The sequence below is a fragment of the Chlorocebus sabaeus genome, chromosome 20 (assembly GCF_047675955.1).
Source record: "Chlorocebus sabaeus isolate Y175 chromosome 20, mChlSab1.0.hap1, whole genome shotgun sequence".
Taxonomy (NCBI): domain Eukaryota; kingdom Metazoa; phylum Chordata; class Mammalia; order Primates; family Cercopithecidae; genus Chlorocebus; species Chlorocebus sabaeus.
The window spans coordinates 45,899,830-45,921,632 of NC_132923.1; the positions used below are offsets into that span (position 1 = coordinate 45,899,830).

At 36.0% G+C, this 21,803-nt stretch overlaps 1 protein-coding gene across 13 annotated transcripts in view; it reads left to right on the forward strand.

Moving 5' to 3' along the window:
• Window positions 1–21,803, forward strand: part of ZNF644 (zinc finger protein 644) — a 101,715-nt gene that overhangs the window by 18,233 nt on the left and 61,679 nt on the right. For all 13 annotated transcript variants that reach the window (XM_073008598.1, XM_038002767.2, XM_007978007.3 and 10 more), the window contains one exon: window positions 15,456–15,516. In XM_073008598.1, coding sequence (XP_072864699.1) covers window positions 15,473–15,516 — 44 coding nt within the window. In that variant the 5' untranslated portion in view covers window positions 15,456–15,472. The remainder of the gene's footprint in view (window positions 1–15,455; window positions 15,517–21,803) is intronic.

A 21,803-nucleotide genomic window follows, 5' to 3' on the forward strand; every position in this document is an offset into this window, starting at 1 on the left:
TCATTTTAGTTATTGTGCTTTTCAATTCCACAATTTTTTTTGTCATAATTTTTTATCTTTTATTGATATTCTCATACTTCCTTTCAGTTCTTTAGACATGGGTTTCTTTTAGTTCTTTGAATATGCTTAAAGTAGCTGATTTTAAAACATTGTCTGGTATAGTCAGTGCTATGTCTGGGTTTCCTCAGGGACAGTTTTGTGGACTGCTTCTCTCTCCATGTATATGAACCGCACTTCCTCCTCCTTTTTTTTTATATCTTGTAATTTTTTGTTGAATACTGCACATTTAAAATAATGTCACAACTCTGATAATCAGATTCTCCTCTCCTCTCTGCCCCAGTGTTGTTATTTTAGTGATTTTTTTTCGAACCTAATTCTATAAATTTATCTGTATTCTTTGTCACACGTAGGCACTGAAATCTGTGCTCAGTTGGCTTAGTGGTCAGCTAATGATTGGACAGAGATTTCCTTAAATGCCTGGGAGTTATACATCTTTTTGTTGAAGTTATGTGTGTTTTGGGACACTCCTTCAACACTTAACCAGGCAGTTTACAACTCTGCCTTACTCTTTAGTTCCTGCTTGTGCAGAGCCTCAAGTTTAGCTAGAGGTGAGCACTTAGGTCTTTACTGGGCATGTGTACAGCCCTTTCTGTACATGTGGCTTTCTGTAGTCTCAGGAATATGATGGAGCTTTATAAAGCCCCCAGCTTTTTTAAGATTTTAGTCTATTGTTTGCCTCAGCTGTTCTTCTCTCCCTCAGCCAGCTGCGATATGAAACAGTTACCTCTTTTTGACAAATGTCCTTTGGTTGTCCTAGGGTATTGGGGAAGCTTTTTATACTAGGTAAGTGCTGAGTCAGGTCAAATTAAACTAGCTTTGGGAGTAGAGCCTTCCAGGAGACCACCAGACATGTTAAATAATGACAATTCTCTGGGAATGAGGTACTAAAGGAGCACCAAACCTCTTCTGTCTTCCCTAGTGCCTGCCAGGCTGTTGGGTTTTTTGTTTTTAATTGTAAAGCAGTGGGGTCTGGCTCTGTGCTCAGGCTGGAGTGCAGTGGCGTGGTCATAGCTCACTGCAGCCTCAAAGTCGTGGGCTCAACTGATCCTCTGGCTTCGGCCTTGTGAGTAGCAGGGACTACAGATGCATGCCAACATGCCTGACTAATTTTTAAACATTATTTAGAGGTGGGGTACTACCATGTTGCCCAGACTGGTTTCAAGCACTTGGGCTCAAGCAGTTCTCCCCACCTCAGCCTCTTAAGTAGTTGGGATTATAGGCATAAGCCACTGGGCCTGATCCCCCAGGCTGCTAATTTTCAAAGCTACTACCCAGCTATGGGGGAGGATGGGAATAAGGGAAGATGAAATGCCTTAAAGTGCACTGGTCTTCCCAAGTAAGATTCAGCCATTTATCACTCTTCCTAGATTGCTCCAAGCCTTTGGCTAATTTCCAGAGTTCACAGAATGTTGATTTTCACAGCTTTGCCAGTGATCTTGCTGGTTTTATGGAGGAGATGATTTTCGAAGGTCCTTGTTCTGAAATTTTTGCTTATATTCTACTGTTGAATTTTGGGAGTTTTAAAATATTTTAGATATGAGTCTTTTGTTAAGTATATAGTTGGCAAATATTTTCTGTTATTCTAGAGAGTATGTAGGGTTATCTCATAGTGATTTTTATTTTACGTTTCCCTGATTCCCAGTGTGACTGAGTACCTTTTACTATGTTTATTGCCAAGTTTTATAAATGTTTTGTGTGTCTTTGGAAAGAATGTGTATGCTGCAATTTTTTGGGTGCAGTATTCTTGTCTGTGTCTTAGTTTGGGCTACTGTAACACGTACTATAGACTGGGTGGCTTACAAACAACAGAAATTTGTTTCTCACAGTTCTAGAGATTGGAAGTCTGAGATCAGAGTGCCAACATGGTCAGGTTCTGATGAGGTTCTGAGCCTCTGATGTCATATTTTTGATTTAGTGTTGTTACTACTTTCCTTCCCCTCCCCCTTTTAAAACTCTAGTTGTTAGTTTTCTTTGCCGGCCACAAACCCAATTTTTGTTTTCTGAAAATAACTTTTTTTCACCTCATTTTTGGAGGATAGTATCATTGGATATAGAAGATGTTGTTTCAGTGTCTCCATTTTTTCTGATAGGTCAACCATTAATAGTATTGTTGTTTTTGATATGTAACCAGTCATTTTTCTTTGGCTGCTGTCAAGGTTTTCTCTTAGGCTTTCAGCAGCTTGACTATGATATGTATGCATATGTGGCTCTGTGTATATTCTGCTTGGGTTTGTTGAGATTCTTGGATTTGTTAAGTCAGTATTTTCTACTGAATTTGAAATGTTTCTGCCATTGTTTCTTCAACAAAATTTTTTTTATGCTCGTTTCATTCCTTTCTTTTTGGGACTTGAGTTACATATGTTGGACTGCCTGATAGTGTCCTACTGGTCTCTTAGGATCTGTTTATTTTTCTTTAGTCATTTTACTTTCTGTTCTTTGGATTAGACGGTTTTGTTTCCCTGTCTTCAGACTCACCAGTTCTTTCTTCTGCTATCTCTAATCTTGTGTTGAGTCATCGGGTGAATTTTTTATTCTGGTTATTGTATTTTTCAGTTTTTTCTTTTTTTTAAGTTTCTGTCAATTGTTTGAACATATTTTATTTTAATTTTTGTAACATACTTAGAATAACTGCTTTGAATTAATTCAGGTAGATGTAGAATCAGTATCTGTTGATTTACTTTTCTTTTTTCCTGAGTCTGGGTCACATTTTCCTCTTTCTTTGCCTATCATGTTATTTTTTGCCTGCACGTTATGGATATGTTTTAGATTCTGTTAATGTTCTTAGAACTGCTGGTCTTTTTTTTTTAGGTAGGTAGTTAACTTACCTCGGCCCATACTGCAAACTTGGTCTCCCCTGATGTATGCAGCTGTGGCCATCTCTGCTCTGTTCTAGCTTTCCATTGCTGCTTTTTTGGCCTGGCTTCTTGGGGGTCTCCCAGTGAGTAAGTTGGTTGTTACCCAAAAATTTGTGGAGATTATAGTCTGATTTTGCGCTGTGGTTTTCTTGCTTCTTGGAATTTTACTAATTTCCAGCTGTTCTGCAGAGCTTCTAACCTTCACTAACACTTCAACCTTGTAGAGCTGCAGCTTCCTGCCACCTACACTGCATAGTTGGGGAATGCACTCTGTTGAAAGGCAACAAACTCAGTAATAACAGTGCTATTTTCAAGTGTAGCATCATTCTTTCTAGTTTCTGCCTACTTTTTCCTCAGTCCCTTCAGGTCTTCTCTGTGCCTACTGGTTTATCAGTCATCCAGTGATTTGGGCAAAGTTTATACCCAGAATTTTTGTTTCACCCCTCTGGTTCTCTGACTGCCGTGTTTTTCCCATTTAAATTTCCGCTGTTTTCTCAGGCCTAAAGACCGAGCCCTAGGGTGATACTATCTTTCTCCAGAGATAATTTTTGTGTTCTTGTGGGGTCTCTAGCATTCTGTGATTACTTTAATTAAATTGTAGTGATTGAAGGATGGATGGGTGCATATGTTATCTATAGGATGATGTCTCTATTTTTGGCTTGGATTTCTTCCATAGTAGTTTCATTCCTAAACATGTTCTCTCCATGAAGTGTGGCAAAGATAGCCACTGGCTGCTATAACTTACATCATTCTTGTAGCTGTTTCTGCTGAGGATTCAAGCGACACTTTCCCAATAGTTTTTGCAAATGTACTAAGAAGCATTCTGTATCTCCCATTTCTGGATATAGTCCCATCCATGAACAAATTACTGTGCTAGGAGAACAGGGTAATCTGATCAGCCTGAGAGTCACTTGTTTATCCTTCCATTCAGGTGCCTAGGATTGGGGCCACTGTAATAGTTGAGTAAGAATGTGTCCCTATAGGGAAATTAAGGTTACTATTAAGTAAAAATAGAGGTAATGTTAGAGATAGAAGATTGCTCTATAACAGTTTTTATAGATTTTGGAGTGTCCTGAAAAATTTCACTGTATTGCTGGATCCAGTAAAGTTGTGTAGGAACAATATTTCACAAAAAAGTTATAATTGAGTGGTGACATTACTTACATTAAAGTTTGAAAAATTTTGTGACAGAATGTCTTGTAGAGTTACTGCTAATAAAAGAATGAAATAGATTTGGTCCTTTATTCCCCCCTTGTCTTCAAAAGTTAAGAGACCTAAATCAAATGTTAATATAAAGTAACTCCTAGGGCTAAGAAAAATTTATTACAGTATTGTTAAGATAGAGTTGCCCTGTCAGTTAACTATTATTGTGTAACAAATTACTTTGAAACTTGGTGTGGTTTAAATCAATAAACATATATTGTTAGAAAAAGTCTGTGCGTCAGCTAGGCGGCATTTCTGGTCTTGACTGGGCTCATTTATGAATCTGCATTTACCAACAGGTCAGGAAGGTGGCTCTGCTTCTCTTGGCTGGATTCTCTCATGTATTTGAGCATTGACTGGCCATAAGGTTGATCTAGGATGGCCTATATTGAGTTGGCTGTAGTTTGGTCTAGGGTGTGCTGTGACATCTGGGTTATCCCCCTATCCTGAAGCAGATGAGAGTTAGCTTGTTATCATGGTGGTGGCAAGGTTTTGAAAAAGAGAGCAGAAGTATACAATGTCTCTTGAGGCTTAAGCTCAAAACTGGCAAACTGTGACATCTGCTGGATTCCACTGGTGTTTCTTATAAGGTCAATCCCAGATTTAAGAGGTCAAGGAGAGGACACTGCTTCTTTTTTCTTTTTATTTTTTAAGAGACAGGGTCTTGCTCTGTCGCCCAGGCTGGAATGCAGTGGCACAGTCGTAGCTCACTGTAACCTCAAACTCCTGGGCTCACGCAATCCTCCTGCCTTGGCCTCTTGAGTAGCTAGGACCACAGACGTGCACTACCACACCTGGCTAATTTTTGTATTTTTTGTAGAGGCAGGGTCTCCTTGTGTTGCTCAGGCTGGTCTTGAACTTCTGGCTTCAAGTGATCCTCCTGCCTTGGCCTCCCAAAGTGCTGGGATTATAGGCATGAGCCACTGCAACTGGCAGACCACCTCTTAAAGAGAGAAACTACAAAACTTCCTTGCCAAATACATGGATAACGAGGTGAAACAGAATTGGGCTATTTTCACAATTGGGCTTTTTGTTTCAGTTGGTAAAATTAGATTAATTTTCAGTGTTTAGTTCTGAACTCACTATATTTCAGTAAGAATTGTTTGCATATAGAAATTGGGGCAGGAACAAATTTTGTATATCAATCTGCCCAGTAGTCCAGATTACTCTTTGCTGTATTTGTTTCATAAGTCAGGTCTGATGAGATTTTGGAAGCATTGTTTATACACTGAATTACCAATTGTAAGTAGATGTTGGTAAATTAGCAGTTGTTCAAAGGTAATTCATTTATATCTTTTTTTTTGGTCATAAATGACTTATTTTGGTGTTCATTTATTATTCTAACTTTGAGATTTACTTTTTTTCTATTCCTTGTATGCTGTGAATTTTTAACAGCTTTGTTGAAGTACAATTGACACATTAAAAAATCACATTTAAAGTAAACAATTTGAACAGATTTGACGTCTGTATACACCTATGAAATCATTCAAGATAAGGAACATACCCTTTAGTTTCAAAAAGTGTGCTTATGCCTGTTGGTGGTACTCCTGTTTGCCCAGACAGTGACTTATCTGCTTTAGGTAGTTTATAAGGTAATTTGCATATTCTGGAATTTTACATAAATCAACACATGCAGTACGTACTCTTTTTGTTTGGAGTTTTTTTTTTTTTTTTTTTTTTTAACTCAACGTATTTTTTTTGAGGTTCATTCATGTTGCATGTATCATTAGTTCAGTCCTACATATTCTGTTGCAGGTATATAATGTAAGGATTCACATGTTGATGGACATTTTCCCCCCAGTGTTTGAATATTACAAATAAGGATGGTATAGACATTTGTATACAAATCGTTTGATATGGTTTGACTCTGTGTCCCTACCAAATCTCATGTTGAATTGTAATTCCCAGTGTTGGAGAAGGGACCTGGAGATAGGTGATTGGATCATGGGGACAGATTTCCCCCTTGCTGTTCTTGTGGTAGTGAGTGAGTCCTCATGAGATGTGGTTGCTTAAAAATGTTTAACACTTCCCCCCTTCACTCTTACTCTCTTGCTCCACCATGGTAAGATAGATGTGCTTGCTTCCCCTTCATCTTCTGCCATGATAGCAAGTTTCTTGAGGCCTCTCCCAGCTGTGCTTCCTATACAGCCTGTGGAACTGAGAGTCAGTTAAACCTCTTTTCTTCATAAATTACCCAGTCTCAGGTAGTTCTTTATAGCAGTATGAGAATGGACTAATACATCGTTGTGTGGACATATACTTTCATTTATTTGGACAAATACTTAGGAGTTTCCACTCCGTGACTGGATCCTGTAGTAGATGTATGTTTGATGTTTTAAGAAATGGTGGAACTTTTACAAAGTGATTGTACCTTTTTATCTTCTCATATGAATATATGAAAGTTTTAGTTCCTCCACTTGTTCACCAACACTTGGTTTGGTTGGTCTTACTAATTTTAGCCATTCTTACAACTGTGTAGTGATACCTCTTTGTGCCTTTAATTTGCACTTCACCAGTAACAAATGATACTGAGCATCTTTTGATATGCTTGTCATTCATATATTGTTGCCGAAGTGCTGCTTCAAATCTGCCTATTTTGTAATTGGATTGTTCTATTATTGAAGGTGTTAAAAGCAGGTTTATTGAGACATAATTGACATGTAATAAAGTACACATATGTAAAGTATACAGTGAGAAAAGTTTTGACACATATATATACTTAGGAGGCCACAAACAAGATGATGAATATATTCATCACCCCCGAAAGTTCTCCTGGTGCCACTTTGTAATTCTTCCTTTTCTGCCACGTTCCTTTTTGGGGGTCTGTCTCTTTAACAGCATATAGCTTAGGATTACTTTCTTTTCCCACTGAGGCAAGACTCCTTTTTATCCGGTGTTAGGTGAATTAGGAGATTTTCCACTCTTAAGAGAACAGGTACTATTGTGCTGTGTGAGACTAGGGCAATTCCCTTTCATCCTTTTGGGTGACTCTTCCTTGCTTGGATAGTTTCCACACAGAGTTGCTCTAATCATTATGTAGCTAGATACTTGGGGGTGTTCTTTGTTTGTGGAGTTATCTTCTCTTCAGTACTCTGCCCTGTGATCTTTAACTGTTGACTTTTTTAGGCTTTTAGCTCAGTCTGTTCAACTCAAGGATTACCACCAGATTCTGCATAGATACTCTTTCCTTGGGCGGGGATCTGTACTTCCTCCAGGCAGTTGTTTGCTCACCTTATTTCCCTTTCAGGGTTCACCCTTAGGGGTTGCCTAATGTCTAATATCTGAAAACTATTGTTTCGTATGTTTTCTGATTTCTTGAGTTTTCAGGGAGGAGGGCAAACCCAATTCCTGTTACTCCATCTTGGCTCTTATGTGTACTTTCTACTCTTCATATTTATCTTTTATTTTGGTAAAAAACACATAACAGTAATTTACCATCTTAACTGTTTTTAAGTGTACAGTCTAGTAGTGTTAAGTGTATTCACATTGTGTAACAGGTCTCTAGAAATTTTTCATTTTGGAAAAGAGAAACTCTGTATCTGTTAAACACTAATTTCACTATAAAAGTTATAGACTTTTATAACCACTCCACTTTCTGTGATTTTGACTATGTTAGGTACCTCATGGATGGAATCATAAAGTATTTGTCCTTTTGTGTTTGGCATATTTCAGTTTTAATGCCCTTGAGGAGATTGAGGTTCATCCATGCTATAGCATGTGATACAATTTCCTTGTTTTAAGGCTGCATGATATTCCATTGTATGTATACACATTCTGTTGATCTGTTTATACATTGGTGGACAGTGGGTTTCTTCTTTCTCTTGGATCTTGTGAATAATGCTGTTGTGAACGTGGGCATGTAAATATCTTTTTGAGATTCTGCTTTAAATTCTTTGTGTATATGCCCAGAAGTGGGATTGCTGGATCATATGGTAATTTAACTTCAAATATTTTGAGGAACTGTCATATTTTTCATAATGGCTGCACCATTTTATATTTCCCCCAACAGTGCACCAAGGGTTCCAGTTTCTCCACATTCTCACCAACACTTGTTATTTCCTGGGTTTTTAAAAATAACAGCCTCTAGTGGATGTAAGGTGATAACTTGTAGTTTTGATTTGCATTCTCTGATGACTGGTGATGTTGAGTATCTTTTCTTTCTTACTATATATTTTTTGAAACAGGGTCTTGCCATATTGCCCAGGCTGGAGTGCAGTGGCACAATTATGGCTCACTCCAGCTTTGACTTTCCAGGCTCAAGTGATTCTCCCACCGCAACCTCTCAAGCAGCTGGTACTACAAATGTGTGCTACCACACCTGTTTATTTTTTATTTGTTTTTAATTTTTAGTAGAGACAAGGTCTTGCTATGTTGCCCAGGCTGGTCTCAAACTCCTGAGCTCAAGCGATCCTCCCACCTCAGCCTCTCAGAGTGCTAGGATTACAGTCATGAGCCACCACACTGGGCTGAGCATCTTTTCATGTGCTTGTTTTATATGCCGTCTTTGGAGGATTGTCCATTCAAAAACTTGGCCCATTTTAAAATTCAGTCAATTTTTTGTTGTCTAGTTCATTATGTTACATATTTTGGATATTAACCTCTTACCAGATACATGATTTGCAAATATTTTCTCCCACTCTGTAGGTTGTCTTTTCACTCCATTGATTACTTCTTTTGATGTACAGAAGTTTTTAACTTTTAATGTAATTCCATTTTTTGTTCCCTGTGCTTTTGGTGTCATGTTCAAGAATTCATAGCTAAATCCAATGTCACGAAGCTTTCTCCTATATTTTCTTTTAGTAGTTTTATAGTTTTTGTATGTGGTGTAAAGTAAGGGTCCAACTTCATTCTTTTTCAGGTGGATATTGGATTTTCCCAGTACCATTTGTTGAAAAGACTGTCCTTGCCTCACTGTATAGTCTTGGCCCCCTTGTCAAACACCGTTTGACTAGAAATGCATGGGTTTATTTCTGGGCTGTCTATTTTGTTTCATTGATTTATATGTCTTTTTATGCTGGCACCACTGCTGTCTTGATTACTATTTGTATTTAGTATGTTTTGAAATCAGGACTTGTGAGGCCTCCAACTTTGTTGTTCTTTTTCAAGTTTTTAGTATGTATTTAGTATGTTTTGAAATCAGGACTTGTAAGGACTCCAACTTTGTTGTTCTTTTTCAAGTTTGTTTTGGCTCTATGGGGTCCTTTGAGATTCTATATTAACTTAAGGGTAGGTTTTCCCGTTTCTGCAAAAAATGCCGTTGGGACGTTGACAGGGATTGCATTGAATCTGTAGATTGCTGTAGGTAGTATGGACATTTTAACAATAAATCTTCCAATCTATGGATACAGTGTGTTTCCATTTATTTGTATATTTTGTGGTTTCTTTCAGCAGTGTGTTATAGCTTGCAGTGTACAAGTCTGTTGGATCCTTGGTTAATTCCTAAATATTGTATTCTTTTTGATACTATTGTACATGGAATTGTGTTAATTTCTTTTTCAAATTGCTTATTGAAATACAACTGATGTTTGTGTGTTTGTGTGCTTTTATTTTTTGTATCCTGCAACATTGCCAAAATAATTACTTCTAACATTTTTTTTTTCTTGAAAATTTAAGAGTTTTATGCATGTAAGGTCACATCTGAGAACCAGGGTAATTTTATTTCTTCCTTTCCGGGTTGAATGCAGTTTATTCCTTTTTCTTGTCTAATTGCTCTGGCTAGGACTTCCACTGCTGTGTTAAATAGAAATGGTGACAGTAGACATCCTTGCTTTGTTCTCAATGTTAAAGGAAATGCTTTCAGTCTTTCACTGTCGAGTGTGATGTTAGCTGTGGGCTTTTTGTGTATGGCTTTTATTATGTTAAAGTTTCCTTCTGTTTCTATTTTGTTTTCATGTGTTGAACTGTCCTTGCATTCCAGGAGTAAAGCCCACTTGGTCATGATGTGTAATCCTTTTAATGTGCTGCTGAATTTGTTTTGCTCCTATTTTGTTGTGGGTTTTTGCATCAGTATTAATCACGGATATATGTCTATACTTTTGTTCTTGCTTGTTATGTCTTTCTCTGGTTTTGGTGTCAGGGTAGTGTTGACCTTATGGAATGAATTTGAAGTATTCCCTTCTTTTGAATTCTTTATGAGTTTGAGGAAGCTTGGTGTTAATTCTTGTTTAAATGTCTGGTAGAATTCTCTAGCGGAGCCATCTGGTCCTGGGCTTCTCTTAGTTGGGAAGTTTTTGATAACTGTATCGAATCTCTGTTTACTAGTTATAGGCCATTTAGAGTTTTTATTTTTCATGTCCTCATTTTGCTAGGTGTACATTTTTAGGAATATACCAGTTTATTCTAGGTTATTCAATTGTTGATGTATATTTGTTCCTAATATTCTGTTATAATCCTTCTGGCATCAGTTGTAATGTCCCCTCTTTCATTTCTGATTTTCATTTTTCAAGTCTTTTTCTTAGTCTAGCTAAGGAGTTTATTGATTTTGTTGATCTTTTTTTTAAAAACAAAAATAAAAACCAAAAACGAACTCTAGGTTTCACTGAGTTTTTTTCTTTCCTTGTCTTCAGTTCTGTATTTAGTTGATCTCAGCCCTAATATGTATTATTTTTCTCCCTTCTGCTATTGTTTAGTTTGTTCCTCTTTTTTCTAATTCCTTGAGATACAAAGTTAGGTTGTTGATTTGTGATTTTTTTTTTTTTTTTAAACGTGTAAGCTTTTGCTGCCATAAACCTCCCTGTTAGTACTGCTTTTGCTGCATCTCATAAATTAGTGGTTTGTTGTTTTTGTCTCCGGATATTTAAAAAATTTCTTTGTAATTTCTTTGCCCCATTGGTTGGTTAAGAGTGAGTTTTTTAATTCCACATATGTGGATTTTCTTGTTTTCCTTCTGTTATTGGCTTTTAGTTTCATTTCACTGTGATTAGAGAAGATAGTTGGTATGATTTCAGTCTTCTTAAATTTATTCAGACTTGTTTTTGTGACCTACGTTTTATATAATTTTAATATGTATCTGAACTTTCAGAGTTAATTGTAAAGACTTTTCTGAATTGTCAGTGTTTAGTTTTCTAAAATATGTTCACGCCTCTTCAGCATATTTACAATATTTTTGAAAATTAATAGACATTCTTTTTTAGAAGTTTTTAGGTTTACAAAAAATTTGAGCAGGATAGTATAGTGTTCCCATGTTTTTTCCTTAACCACCCCTCCAACTGTCATTTTTCCCTGTTATTAACATCTTACGTTAGTACAGTACACTTGTTACAGTTAATGAACCAATATTGACACATTATTATTAACTAAAGACCATAGTTTATTCAGATTTTCTTAGTTTTTACCCAGTATTCTTTTTCTGTTCCAAGATATATTACATTTAGTTGTCGTTTCTTCTTAAGCTTCTGAAGACTTTGTTTTTGATGAGCTTATGAGGTTTTTTTTTTTTCCTTAGCAGTTTTGAAGAATATTGGTCAGATATACTGTATGATCTTCTATTGGAATTTGTCTGATATTTTTCTCATGATCAGACTGTGGTTATGGGTTTTTGGGAGGATGTGTTATACCTGACATTTTAGTATTCAGGTGTTCTCTTAGAATACTGCTTGAAGCAAAACCATCTGTGCCAACTGCTTTTAAGTTTTATCCTCTTTTTTTGTACCCCCCCCCTTATATAAGTAATATTCCAATTGTATTTCTTAGGTATAGATTTTAAAATACGTTCTATCATACTTCTTTGTAAAATCTTTTTTTAAAAAATATGTGTCTTCGCTGTTATCAAAAGGATAACACATGTTGGCAAGGATGTGGAGAAAGGGAGCCCTTGTGTACCTTGCTAGGAATGCACAATAAACAGCCATTATGGAAAACAATATGGCAGTTTCTAGAAAACTAAAAATAGAATTACCATATGATATAGCAGTCCCGCTTCTGGTTATATATCTAAAGGAATTGAAATCAGTGTGCTGAAGCGGTATCTGCATGTCCATGTTCACTACAGCATTATTCACAATAGCTAAAATATGGAAGCACCCTAGGTGTCCATCATTGCATGAAAGGATAAATGTGGTATATATGCACAATGGAATACTATTCAGTCTTAAGATAGAAAAAATTCTGTTATTTGCAAGAACATGGATGAACCTGGAGGACATTATGCTAAGTGAAATAAACCAGGCACAGAAAGACAAACACCACGTAATCTAAATTGCATGTAGAATCTAAAAAAGTTGAACTCTTAGAAGTAGAGAGTGAAATGGTGTTTACCTGAGGCTGGATTGGGAGTGCACGGGGCAAGAGGAGATGTTGATCAAATGGTACAAAGTTTTAGTCAGGAGGAATAAGCTTTAGTGATCTGTTGCACAGAATTATGAAATATAGTAATAATGCATGTATATTTTAAAATTGATGAAAGAGTAGATTTTAAGTGTTTTACCACAAAAAAATAAGTATGTGAAGTGATGGATTTGTTAATTAGCGTGAATTAATCATTCTGCTATGTAAGCATATGTCAAAACATCACATTTTACCCCATAAATAGATAATATATACAACTATTATTTGTCAATTAAAAATTAATAAAATAAAAACAAAGTGTCTCAAATGTGCTGGTTTAGGTTTGTGGGGAACAAATGCAGTTAAAAGGTTTTTTTTTTTCAGATTTTGGAGAGTACGAGCAAAGCAAGGTAAAATTAAACAACTTAAGTCGAAGTTTGTTTGTGTGTGATGTTTGTATATGCCTTTATTTTTTTTTGTGGTAAAATATGCATAACAACATTTACCATTTTCAAGTGTACAGTTCTGTGGCATTTAAGTATGTTTATATTGTTTGTGCAACCATATATAGTTTTTAAAATATGCATTGGTCTGCTAGGACTGTCATAAAATACTACAGACTGGGTGGCTTACACAACAGAAATTTATTTTCTCACAGTTTTAGAGACTGGAAATTCAAGATTAGGGTGTTGGCAGGTTTTGTTTCTCCTGAGGCATCTCTCTCTTGCAGATGGCCTGCCCTCTGTGTGTACATACCTTGTGTCTCTTAGAATGATACCAGTTGGGCCGGGTGCAGTGACACACGCTTGTAATCCCAGAACTTTGGGAGGCCAAAGCGGGTGAATCACTTGAGGTCAGGAGTTCGAGACCAGCCTGGCCAATATGGTGAAACCCTGTCTCTACTAAAAAAAAAAAAAAAAAAAAAAAAAATACAAAAATTAGCTGGGCATAGTGGCGTGTGCCTGTAGTCCCAGCTACTTGGGAAGCTGGGGCATGAGAATTGCTTGAACCCAGGAGGCAGAGTTTGCAGTGAGCCTTCATCTCAAAAAAAAAAAAAAAAGAATGACACCAGTCATATTGGGTAAAATCCTCATAAGTTACCTTATTTAACTGGATTCCTGAAAGGTCCTTGCTCTAATGTCATATTTGGGATGAGGGTTCAATATAAGAAATTTGGGGGGAGACACAGTTCAGTTCATAACATCTTTTATATAGAGGTGCTTCCAGTTTATCGCTATCTTCAATGTATTAATTTCCTGTGGTTGCTCTAACAAATTACCACAAACTGGTTGGTTTAAAACAATAGAAATTAATTCTCTTACAGTTCTGGAGGCCAGAAGTTCTAAATCAGTATTATTGGGCCAAAATCAAGGTGATGGCCGGGCTTTGTTCCTTCAGGAGGGAGGCTGTAGAAGAGAATCCATTACTTGCTTCTCCCTGATACTAGTGGGTGCTGGCATTCCTGACTGTGGCCCACGTCCCTCCAGTCTTCAAAGGCAGCATTTTCATTTCTCTCTGCCATGTCGTTGTCGTCTTTTTTGGAGACAGTCTTGCTGTGTTGCCCAGGCTGAATTGCAGTGACATGATCTGGGCTCATTGCAACCTCCGCCTCCTTCATTCAAGCAAGATTCTCCTGCCTCAGCCTTCTGAGTAGCTGGGACTACAGGTGTGTGCCACCATGCCCAACTGATTTTTGTATTTTTAGTAGAGATGGGGTTTCACCACATTGGCCAGGCTGGTCTCGAACTCCTGACCTCAGGTCATCTGCCCACCTTGGCCTCCCAAAGTGCTGGGATTACAGGTGTGAGCCACTGTGCCCAGCCTCTCTGCTGTGTCTTCTCATTGCCTTCAGAGTGTGTCTCGTTCTTACAAGGATACATGTGATTGCATTATGGCCCACCCAGATAATTCAGAATAATCTCCCCTCTCAAGATCCTTAATGTAATCATATCTGAAAAGCCTTTTTTTTTTTTTTTTGGCCATGTGAGGTAACATTCTCAGGTTTCAGGGATCAGGGTGTGGATATCTTTTGTGGGGCGATTGTTCAGCTTATCCCACTCAGTCGTTTATAGTAGACTTTTAATGTTCTTACTTTGATTTTATAGTTTAGTTTTTAACAGGCCCTCATGTTCAGTTCTGGGTTGGTGGGAGATGATGGCATTGGGTGGCAGAGAAAGTATCTCATCTTTTCTAGATACTGTGCAGAAAATTTTAGGTCTGTGGTTCTGGGAAGGACAAATCAGAGATGATAGTGAGTATGAAAATAAAACAATTAAAGTAATCTAGCTTGATAACAGAGGTAGGTATGGTAGTGCTATTTTTTAAATAATATAGAATTTAGAAGAGTCATAAGCTAGTTTCAGGTATGGGGAGGAGGGGATGTATAGAGTTTGGGACACACTGAGTTTTTAGAACTTCTGAAATATGGTAAAATTAGTAATGGTAGGTGTGTTTTTGGCAAATGCATGTTCAGTGGATTGTTGGAATAGAAGTCACTTTTATACTAAATTAAGGATTAAGTTGAAGATGGAAAGTATTGATACATTCTATTCTCTAGAATAAGGGTGCTTTGCATTTAGTAAGTACTTAATCAGTGTTGGCTATTATGAGAATTACTATTAGTATATACTTTTATGTGTTCCAATACTATAACATTTTTGTCTTCAGCTGTTTGGTGTACGTCTTGATATGTACATAATATTAAATAAATACTGATCTAGAAAGATGTGTGTTTTGTTAATTATTTTCATTATTGCCATTGCCATACTATTAAAATTAATGAAAAAAATTTATTGTAGTTTTTTTTAAAAAAAAGAATTAGAAAGTTTCGATTTCTCATTTGAATAGATTATTATTTCTCAAAAAAAAAACAGTGGGATTGGGGGGGCACTTAGCAATAGTTTCCTAAAGATTAAAATGATCGTATTCTAGTTGAATGCTTTTTTTTTATGTTATATCAAGAAATATAATTTGATTTATGGTTTTTCATTTAAAATCGTAGTGTATTGTAGCTGTAGTTATTCATGCTTGACACAAAAAATTAAACCTTGGTCTTTGTATGTATTCTTTCAGGTTTGATTTAATTTTGGATGAGATTGTTCTTGCAGCAAGATGTTAATAAGACAAAATCTAGGTAAGTAGAAGACTGCTTTGTTAAATGTACATATTGAGATAGGAATAATACAAAAAAAAATATGTCTTAAAAATGTGGTGTTGAGTTCAGAACCAAGGAGTTTTTAAATAAAATTTTGAAATGCAAATAACTGTCTTTTTGACACACTTGATCCACTTGATTTGATGGGAGTAAAATTACAGCTATCAAATTGTGGAACTAAATTTTTAGTTTCCTTCTTTTGTGTTGAAGTTAACTAAAGCATTCAGGTTTCCAGTGAATATTCTAACATGTTAGAAAATCAAGTTAGTGTTCGGTTCAGCCACTCTTCAAATTAAACTCTCACCACTTCAGTAAGACATTTATTGTGCCACTTCATTGTTTTCTCCTTTGTTGATAAAGTATATGAATAGTCATTGCTTTTGTGAATTTTGCTTCGTTATTACTGTTAAGGAAACACTTTCCCAAATGGGACATTTGCCAAATTGTGATTTCTTTCTGTTAATATAGTATTCAAAATTGTAAATTATTGTTTTAATGTTTTCTTAGTGGGTGTCTCTACTGAATGACCTCTCTAATACAGCATTCTGATTAGCTTTCTAAGGCTGTTCACTTTCAAAAAGTTGAATTGGCATCATGTACTTTTGGTCTGGTATGTGAAAGAATGCTTTTAAATAATATAAGCTGTTGACATGTTTTAAAAAGATACATTTACTGTTTATTGGTAAGTGAATATGGCTTCAAAATGGAAACAGGGGAAAACGAACACTGAAAAAATTGGAGTTAACTTGGTTTTCTCTCTAACCAGATGTTTCAGCTGTCAAAAATTTGCTGATCTCAGTGTTTGTTAAAGGAAAAAAAAAAGAAGTCTAGGATGAAAAGTGCTGTAGTTCAGTAATACGCACTGAAAGAAATCTCAGTCAGTGGTTTGGGCATGTTTTGAAGCAAAATTTTCCTTTTATTGCTATTATATAATAATAATAGTAGTGGTAGTTTGAAGAGTACTTATTGTGCTCTAAATTCTATTAAGTGCTTGTCATACCTTATTGATCAATATAGTACCTCCTATTGTGTAGAAAAATTTTATTTTTTGCTTTATAGTGGACTATTTTTCTTTAGGAAGAATAATTTACTTTTGTAGCATTTATTAGAAATAACACTTGCCTATATATCCTCTTACAGTGGAGAAGAAGCCAGACTTTTGTACTTGAAGGTCTTATTAGGGATTTGTTTTCTAGTTGAATATACAGTGTCTGTTAGAACTTTTGTTCTGATATTCTGTGTTTGATATTGCTTGTGAGATGACACTGGTTTAACTTATTCTGACCTTATTTTCCACCATGCTTATATATGTATTTTTTTCTTTTTTATTATGGTATAGTTTACATATATATAGTAACATAAAATTTGAGGTATAGAGCTGAATGACTTTTCGCATACACATTCATACATGTAACCGCCATCTAGATCAAGATACAGAACATTTCATTACTTTAGAAAGTTCCTTGTGCTTTCCCCGCTTCCAATCCAGTAGCTTTTTTCCCCTGAAGTAATGATCTTTCTGAATTCTGTCAGCATAATTTAGTTTTGCCTGTTCTTGGATTTTATATATAGTATGTACTCTTGTATCTGGCTTTTTCATTCAACATAATGTTCTTGAGCTTCATCTATGTTGTGACTATATCAGCAGTTCATTATTTTTTATTGCTGTTTTATTTTTAGTAATATTCCATTGTATGAACACACTACAAAATATTTATGTTTTCTCTGTGATTTGGTTATTGGATTCTCCATATTTCTGTTCCTACTTGCTAACTTTTCTATACTCTTTTCCTTCTTCTACCTATCTCTTTAATTGTCCCCCATCACTTTCGAAATAAAATGTAGTAAACCCTATAACATGGCATGCAGTTATCTCACTGTAGCTATGCCAGAATGCTGAGGACTATATGAATAAACTAAGTATGATGTTTCATATTCCTAGTTCTAGTCCTAGGTGCTTGTTGTCACTTTCCCTCAACCCCGTGCCTCCCCAGTTGCCAGAGCCCTCTCTGCTAGTTGTCAGCTGATCTGAAATAGCCTATCTGAAGCATCTGTCTGATCCTTTAAGCCAGGCCTGGGCATAGTTTGTCTTCTTTATTAGACTATGAGTTTGAAGGTAGATACCATCCATGTCTCATTTATCTTAGTAGCACAGTGCTGGGAATACTGTGTGCATTCGGTAAATGTTTTGTTAAACATAGATCAATGAAAAGTGTTCTTTTCTCCCAGGCAAATAGAGATTCAGAATGCTAGCTGGAATGGGATGGGGGCATTGGCACTTCAGTTGCTGTTGGGCCATAGGAAGGAGCCACTGAGGACAATCCAGAGACAGCATTATAGACATTTTAGAAAGAGAAATAAATTATTTCCCAAGTCTTCTTTCAATGGCTAGTAAAATATTCTTAGTTCAGACCTAAAGTAAGACTGTCATTGTTGATTTTGATTAGTATTTCCAAGTGGAGGTATTAATCCATGTTGCAGAAATTTGAAGTGTTTGCTATGAAGAGTGTTTTCTTTTTGGGTTTGTACTAGTTATTTCTTTAAAGATTTTGAAAGGTTAGACTAATACAAGTAGAAGATTGGGAACACTAGTCACACATGTAAGAAGTGAAGAAAACTTTTCCTCATTTCTCTGAAGGTAAAAAACTGTTAGGATGGAAGAAGAAATTGTAGAATCATAGCCTGGAACTGTGGTAACATTTTCGATTCCCACAACTGAGGAAGCTTGCTATTTGTTGAAAGGTATTTAAATTTTTTTATTGTAGATATGTAATATAATATATATGAACAATATGCTTTTTTTGTTTTGTGTTTGAGACGGAGTTTCGCTCTTGTTGCCCAGGTGGGAATAGAGTGGTGCAATCTCAGCTCACTGCAACCTCTGCCTCCTGGGTTCAAGCAATTCTTCTGCCTCAGCTTCCCAAGTAGCTGGGATTACAGGCATGTGATACCACACCCAGCTAAATTTGTGTTTTTAAGTAGAGATGGGGTTTCACCATGTTCGTCAGGCTAGTCTCAAACTCCTGACCTCAGGTGATCCACCCTCCTTGGCCTCCCAGTGTTCTGGGATTACAGGTGTGAGCCACTGCACCCACCCTAAACAATATACTTTCTTAAGAAATAACACACTTCTTAAATTTTAAAGCATTTTGACTAGTGGGGTTTTTTTTGTTTTTTTGTTTTTTGTTTTTTTTCCTGTGTTTGAGATTTGGCTAGTTGGTTGACTATAGTAATCATCTATAGATTTTTATGCCTGAAGCTTGATTGCCCTCTAGCAAGTCCAAAGCAAGAAAAGGTTCTTCCCCACTGGGATCAATTTGTTGCTTTTCCTTTCTGTAGTTTCTGCCATAATGCTTGAACACATAGTTGGACATTGACCTTTTCTCATGCTGTTCCTTCTGTCTTCCCACAAGGATTTTCTTAGACATAGATTCTTACCGTATATAGACCTTGGTTTTTTTTTTTTTTTTCTTTTTAATCCTGGATGTGAACTGTGTTTAGTCCTATTGTTGGTTAGGGTTGAGCAGCCAGAGAAATTTAACCTTGAGATTGCCTAATTTACATGTCTCCACAAATATTTTAGACTAATTTTTCTTCTCAGAGGCTGCTAGCTGTACCTCAATTGCAGAGTCTTCCTCTTCATTTTGTGCTTCAGTATTTAACATAGGCAGCTGCTGCTAAGACTGCAGAATCCCCGAATCCAAGAATTTGAAATTCTTTTTGGATATTTGTCTTAAATTAATTTATCTAGTTTCTAACTTAACTTCTCTGTACTTCAGTTTCTTTAGTAGCACTGTAGATGTGCTGCCCTTTGTTGTAGCATGAAAAAGAAAACTTTTAAATTAATACAGTTCTTTGTTCTTCGTTCTAGATGAGATTATACAACATACATTGACCCTTTCCAGCTGTATTGCCAAGTAACAGTTAGTATTTAGTATTTCACTTTTTTTTTTTTTTTTTTTTTTTTAAGACAAAGTTTTGCTCTTGTCCCCCAGGCTGGAGTACAATGGCGCAATTTCGGCTCCCTGCAGCCTTGCCTCCTGAGTTCATGCGATTCTCCTGCCTCAGCCTCCTAAGTAGCTGGGACTACAGGTGCATGCCACCACACCTGGCTAATTTCAGTATTTTTAGTAGAGATGGGTTTTCACTGTGTTGACCACGCTGGTCTCTTAACTCCTGACCTCAGGCGATCCACCGGCCTCAGCCTCCCAAAGTGCTGGGATGATAGGCGTTAGCCACTGCACCCAGCCACATTTAGTATTTTCAAAATGTAAATTTTTTATAAAAGTCACATGTGACTTTATGAGCAAATAGTACAGCAGTGTTTAAAGTAAAAAGTAAAACTCTTACCTCCCACCCAGCACTGTACTCCCCATGAGTTACCAAAAGTAGCTGGTATGTATTCTACATCTTTCTCTTTCTGCTTATCAATATATTTTGGACCTTTTTCCATATATGTACCACATTTATTATAACTGTTACCTTATTAATATTTAGGTAAATCTCAGGATTTTTTGCCTGTATATAAGTATTGCTGCAATAAATATTTTTGATTATGTCAATGGGAGTGTGTGAGAGTGTCAGGATAATTTGTAGCAGTAGATTGCTGGGTCAAGGATATGTGCCCTTTAACTTCTGATATAATAAAACTGCAATGAGGTTGTACCACTTAATATTCTTATTGCTAGTTTATGAGAATATCTTTTCCCACATTCTGCTAAATATTTGTTTTATCCTTGCTAGTTTAATTGGCAGAAAGTAGTATTTATTTTACTGTGCATTTTTTAAATTGTGAGAGTGCTCAAAGGTTTGAAATATCACCTTCATTACAACTTAAATTCTGTTGGAGAATATATGTGAAGATTTTTATTTTTTGCTGTTAAGTCCATCAGTTCCATCAATTAACATACCTTTGTGTTTTAGGTGTTACAGTCAAAGTTAATATTGAATAATCAGATTATTTGCCTTTTTTTCCCCTTCATACTATTTTTTTTAAGGATAAATATTTCTTTATGGCAAATTTCTTTATAGTTTGCTACAAACTAACATCAGCATAGCCTGTAAATAAAAAGAAAATAAAAGCCATTACTAAATATTAGGTTCATTAAGTCTAGATTAATAGCAGTCTGCTTAAAATCTATTGTCTTTTACAACTCAAGCATTAGAATACTTTGCTTCTTTGTGGTTATTTTTTACTATTCTTATTATGTATGATAAGCTACAGTTATTAGTCTTAATTCCAGCTTTAATATGAGTGAACTCCTTTTTTTTTTTTGAATTATTTAATTCTAGAAAACTTAAATACTTAAATTTACAACTGTAAAAAAAGAGCTGAGAAAATCCTTAGTGTTACTATGATAGATTTCTCCAAGTTATTTTTACAAATTGGCATCTTTTGGTATTTTTAAAATAGTATTTTCTAGTGTGATGCCTTTATTCCTATATATGTTTATAGTACTCTGCCATATTATATAAGGGATTTGAGCATCTGTGGATTTTGGTGTCTGGGGGGTTGTCCTGGAACCAATCCCCTTCAGATGTGAAAGGTCAACTGTATATCTGTCTCTCTTGATCTACATCTCTTAAAACTCACCCTTGGTTTCACTGTGCTGTTAAATTTGTTTAAAGGGAGGCTACATTGTTCTCTTTTGAAGTTGAGCTGTCAGTAGTTTTTCCAAAGAAAGTTTCAGCCATGCTTGGGTTTAGTATAAAAGTTTCTATCCAAATCTGAAATGTTTTTAAACCTAACAAAGACTAAGTGGCCAATATCATTCCAATGTGTGAACAGGAAACCATAAAAACTGCTCCTTCAGACCAAAGAATTTTGCCATGGCTATACTTTAGCCTTCTATGATTGGTCTAAACTGTAAATAAAAGTGCTAAATAAAACAAGGCAATCAGTAAGCCTTTACTGAAATCTAATATTCTAGGCACTGTGCTATATGTTAGGGATGCATAATTAGTCATTAGAATTCCCAGTATCACTCGACTAATTATAGTACAAATGATGAACACAATACTGCCAAGTCTGAGTAGTACAGTGTAGTAGTAGGCCTGAGGAGGACGTTTTTAAGGAAGAAGTCAGGAAAGGCTTCATAGAGCAAGATACCATTTAGAGTTGAAAAAAAGAATAGAATTTTCACCTTGGGAAAATATGGGCAGATGGGGCATGAACTAAAGCTCTTACTTTAGTTTCTAGACATTATTTCGTAAAACCAGTTTCATTTAACTGAATGTCCATATTGCCAGAGTTACTGAGTTTCTTA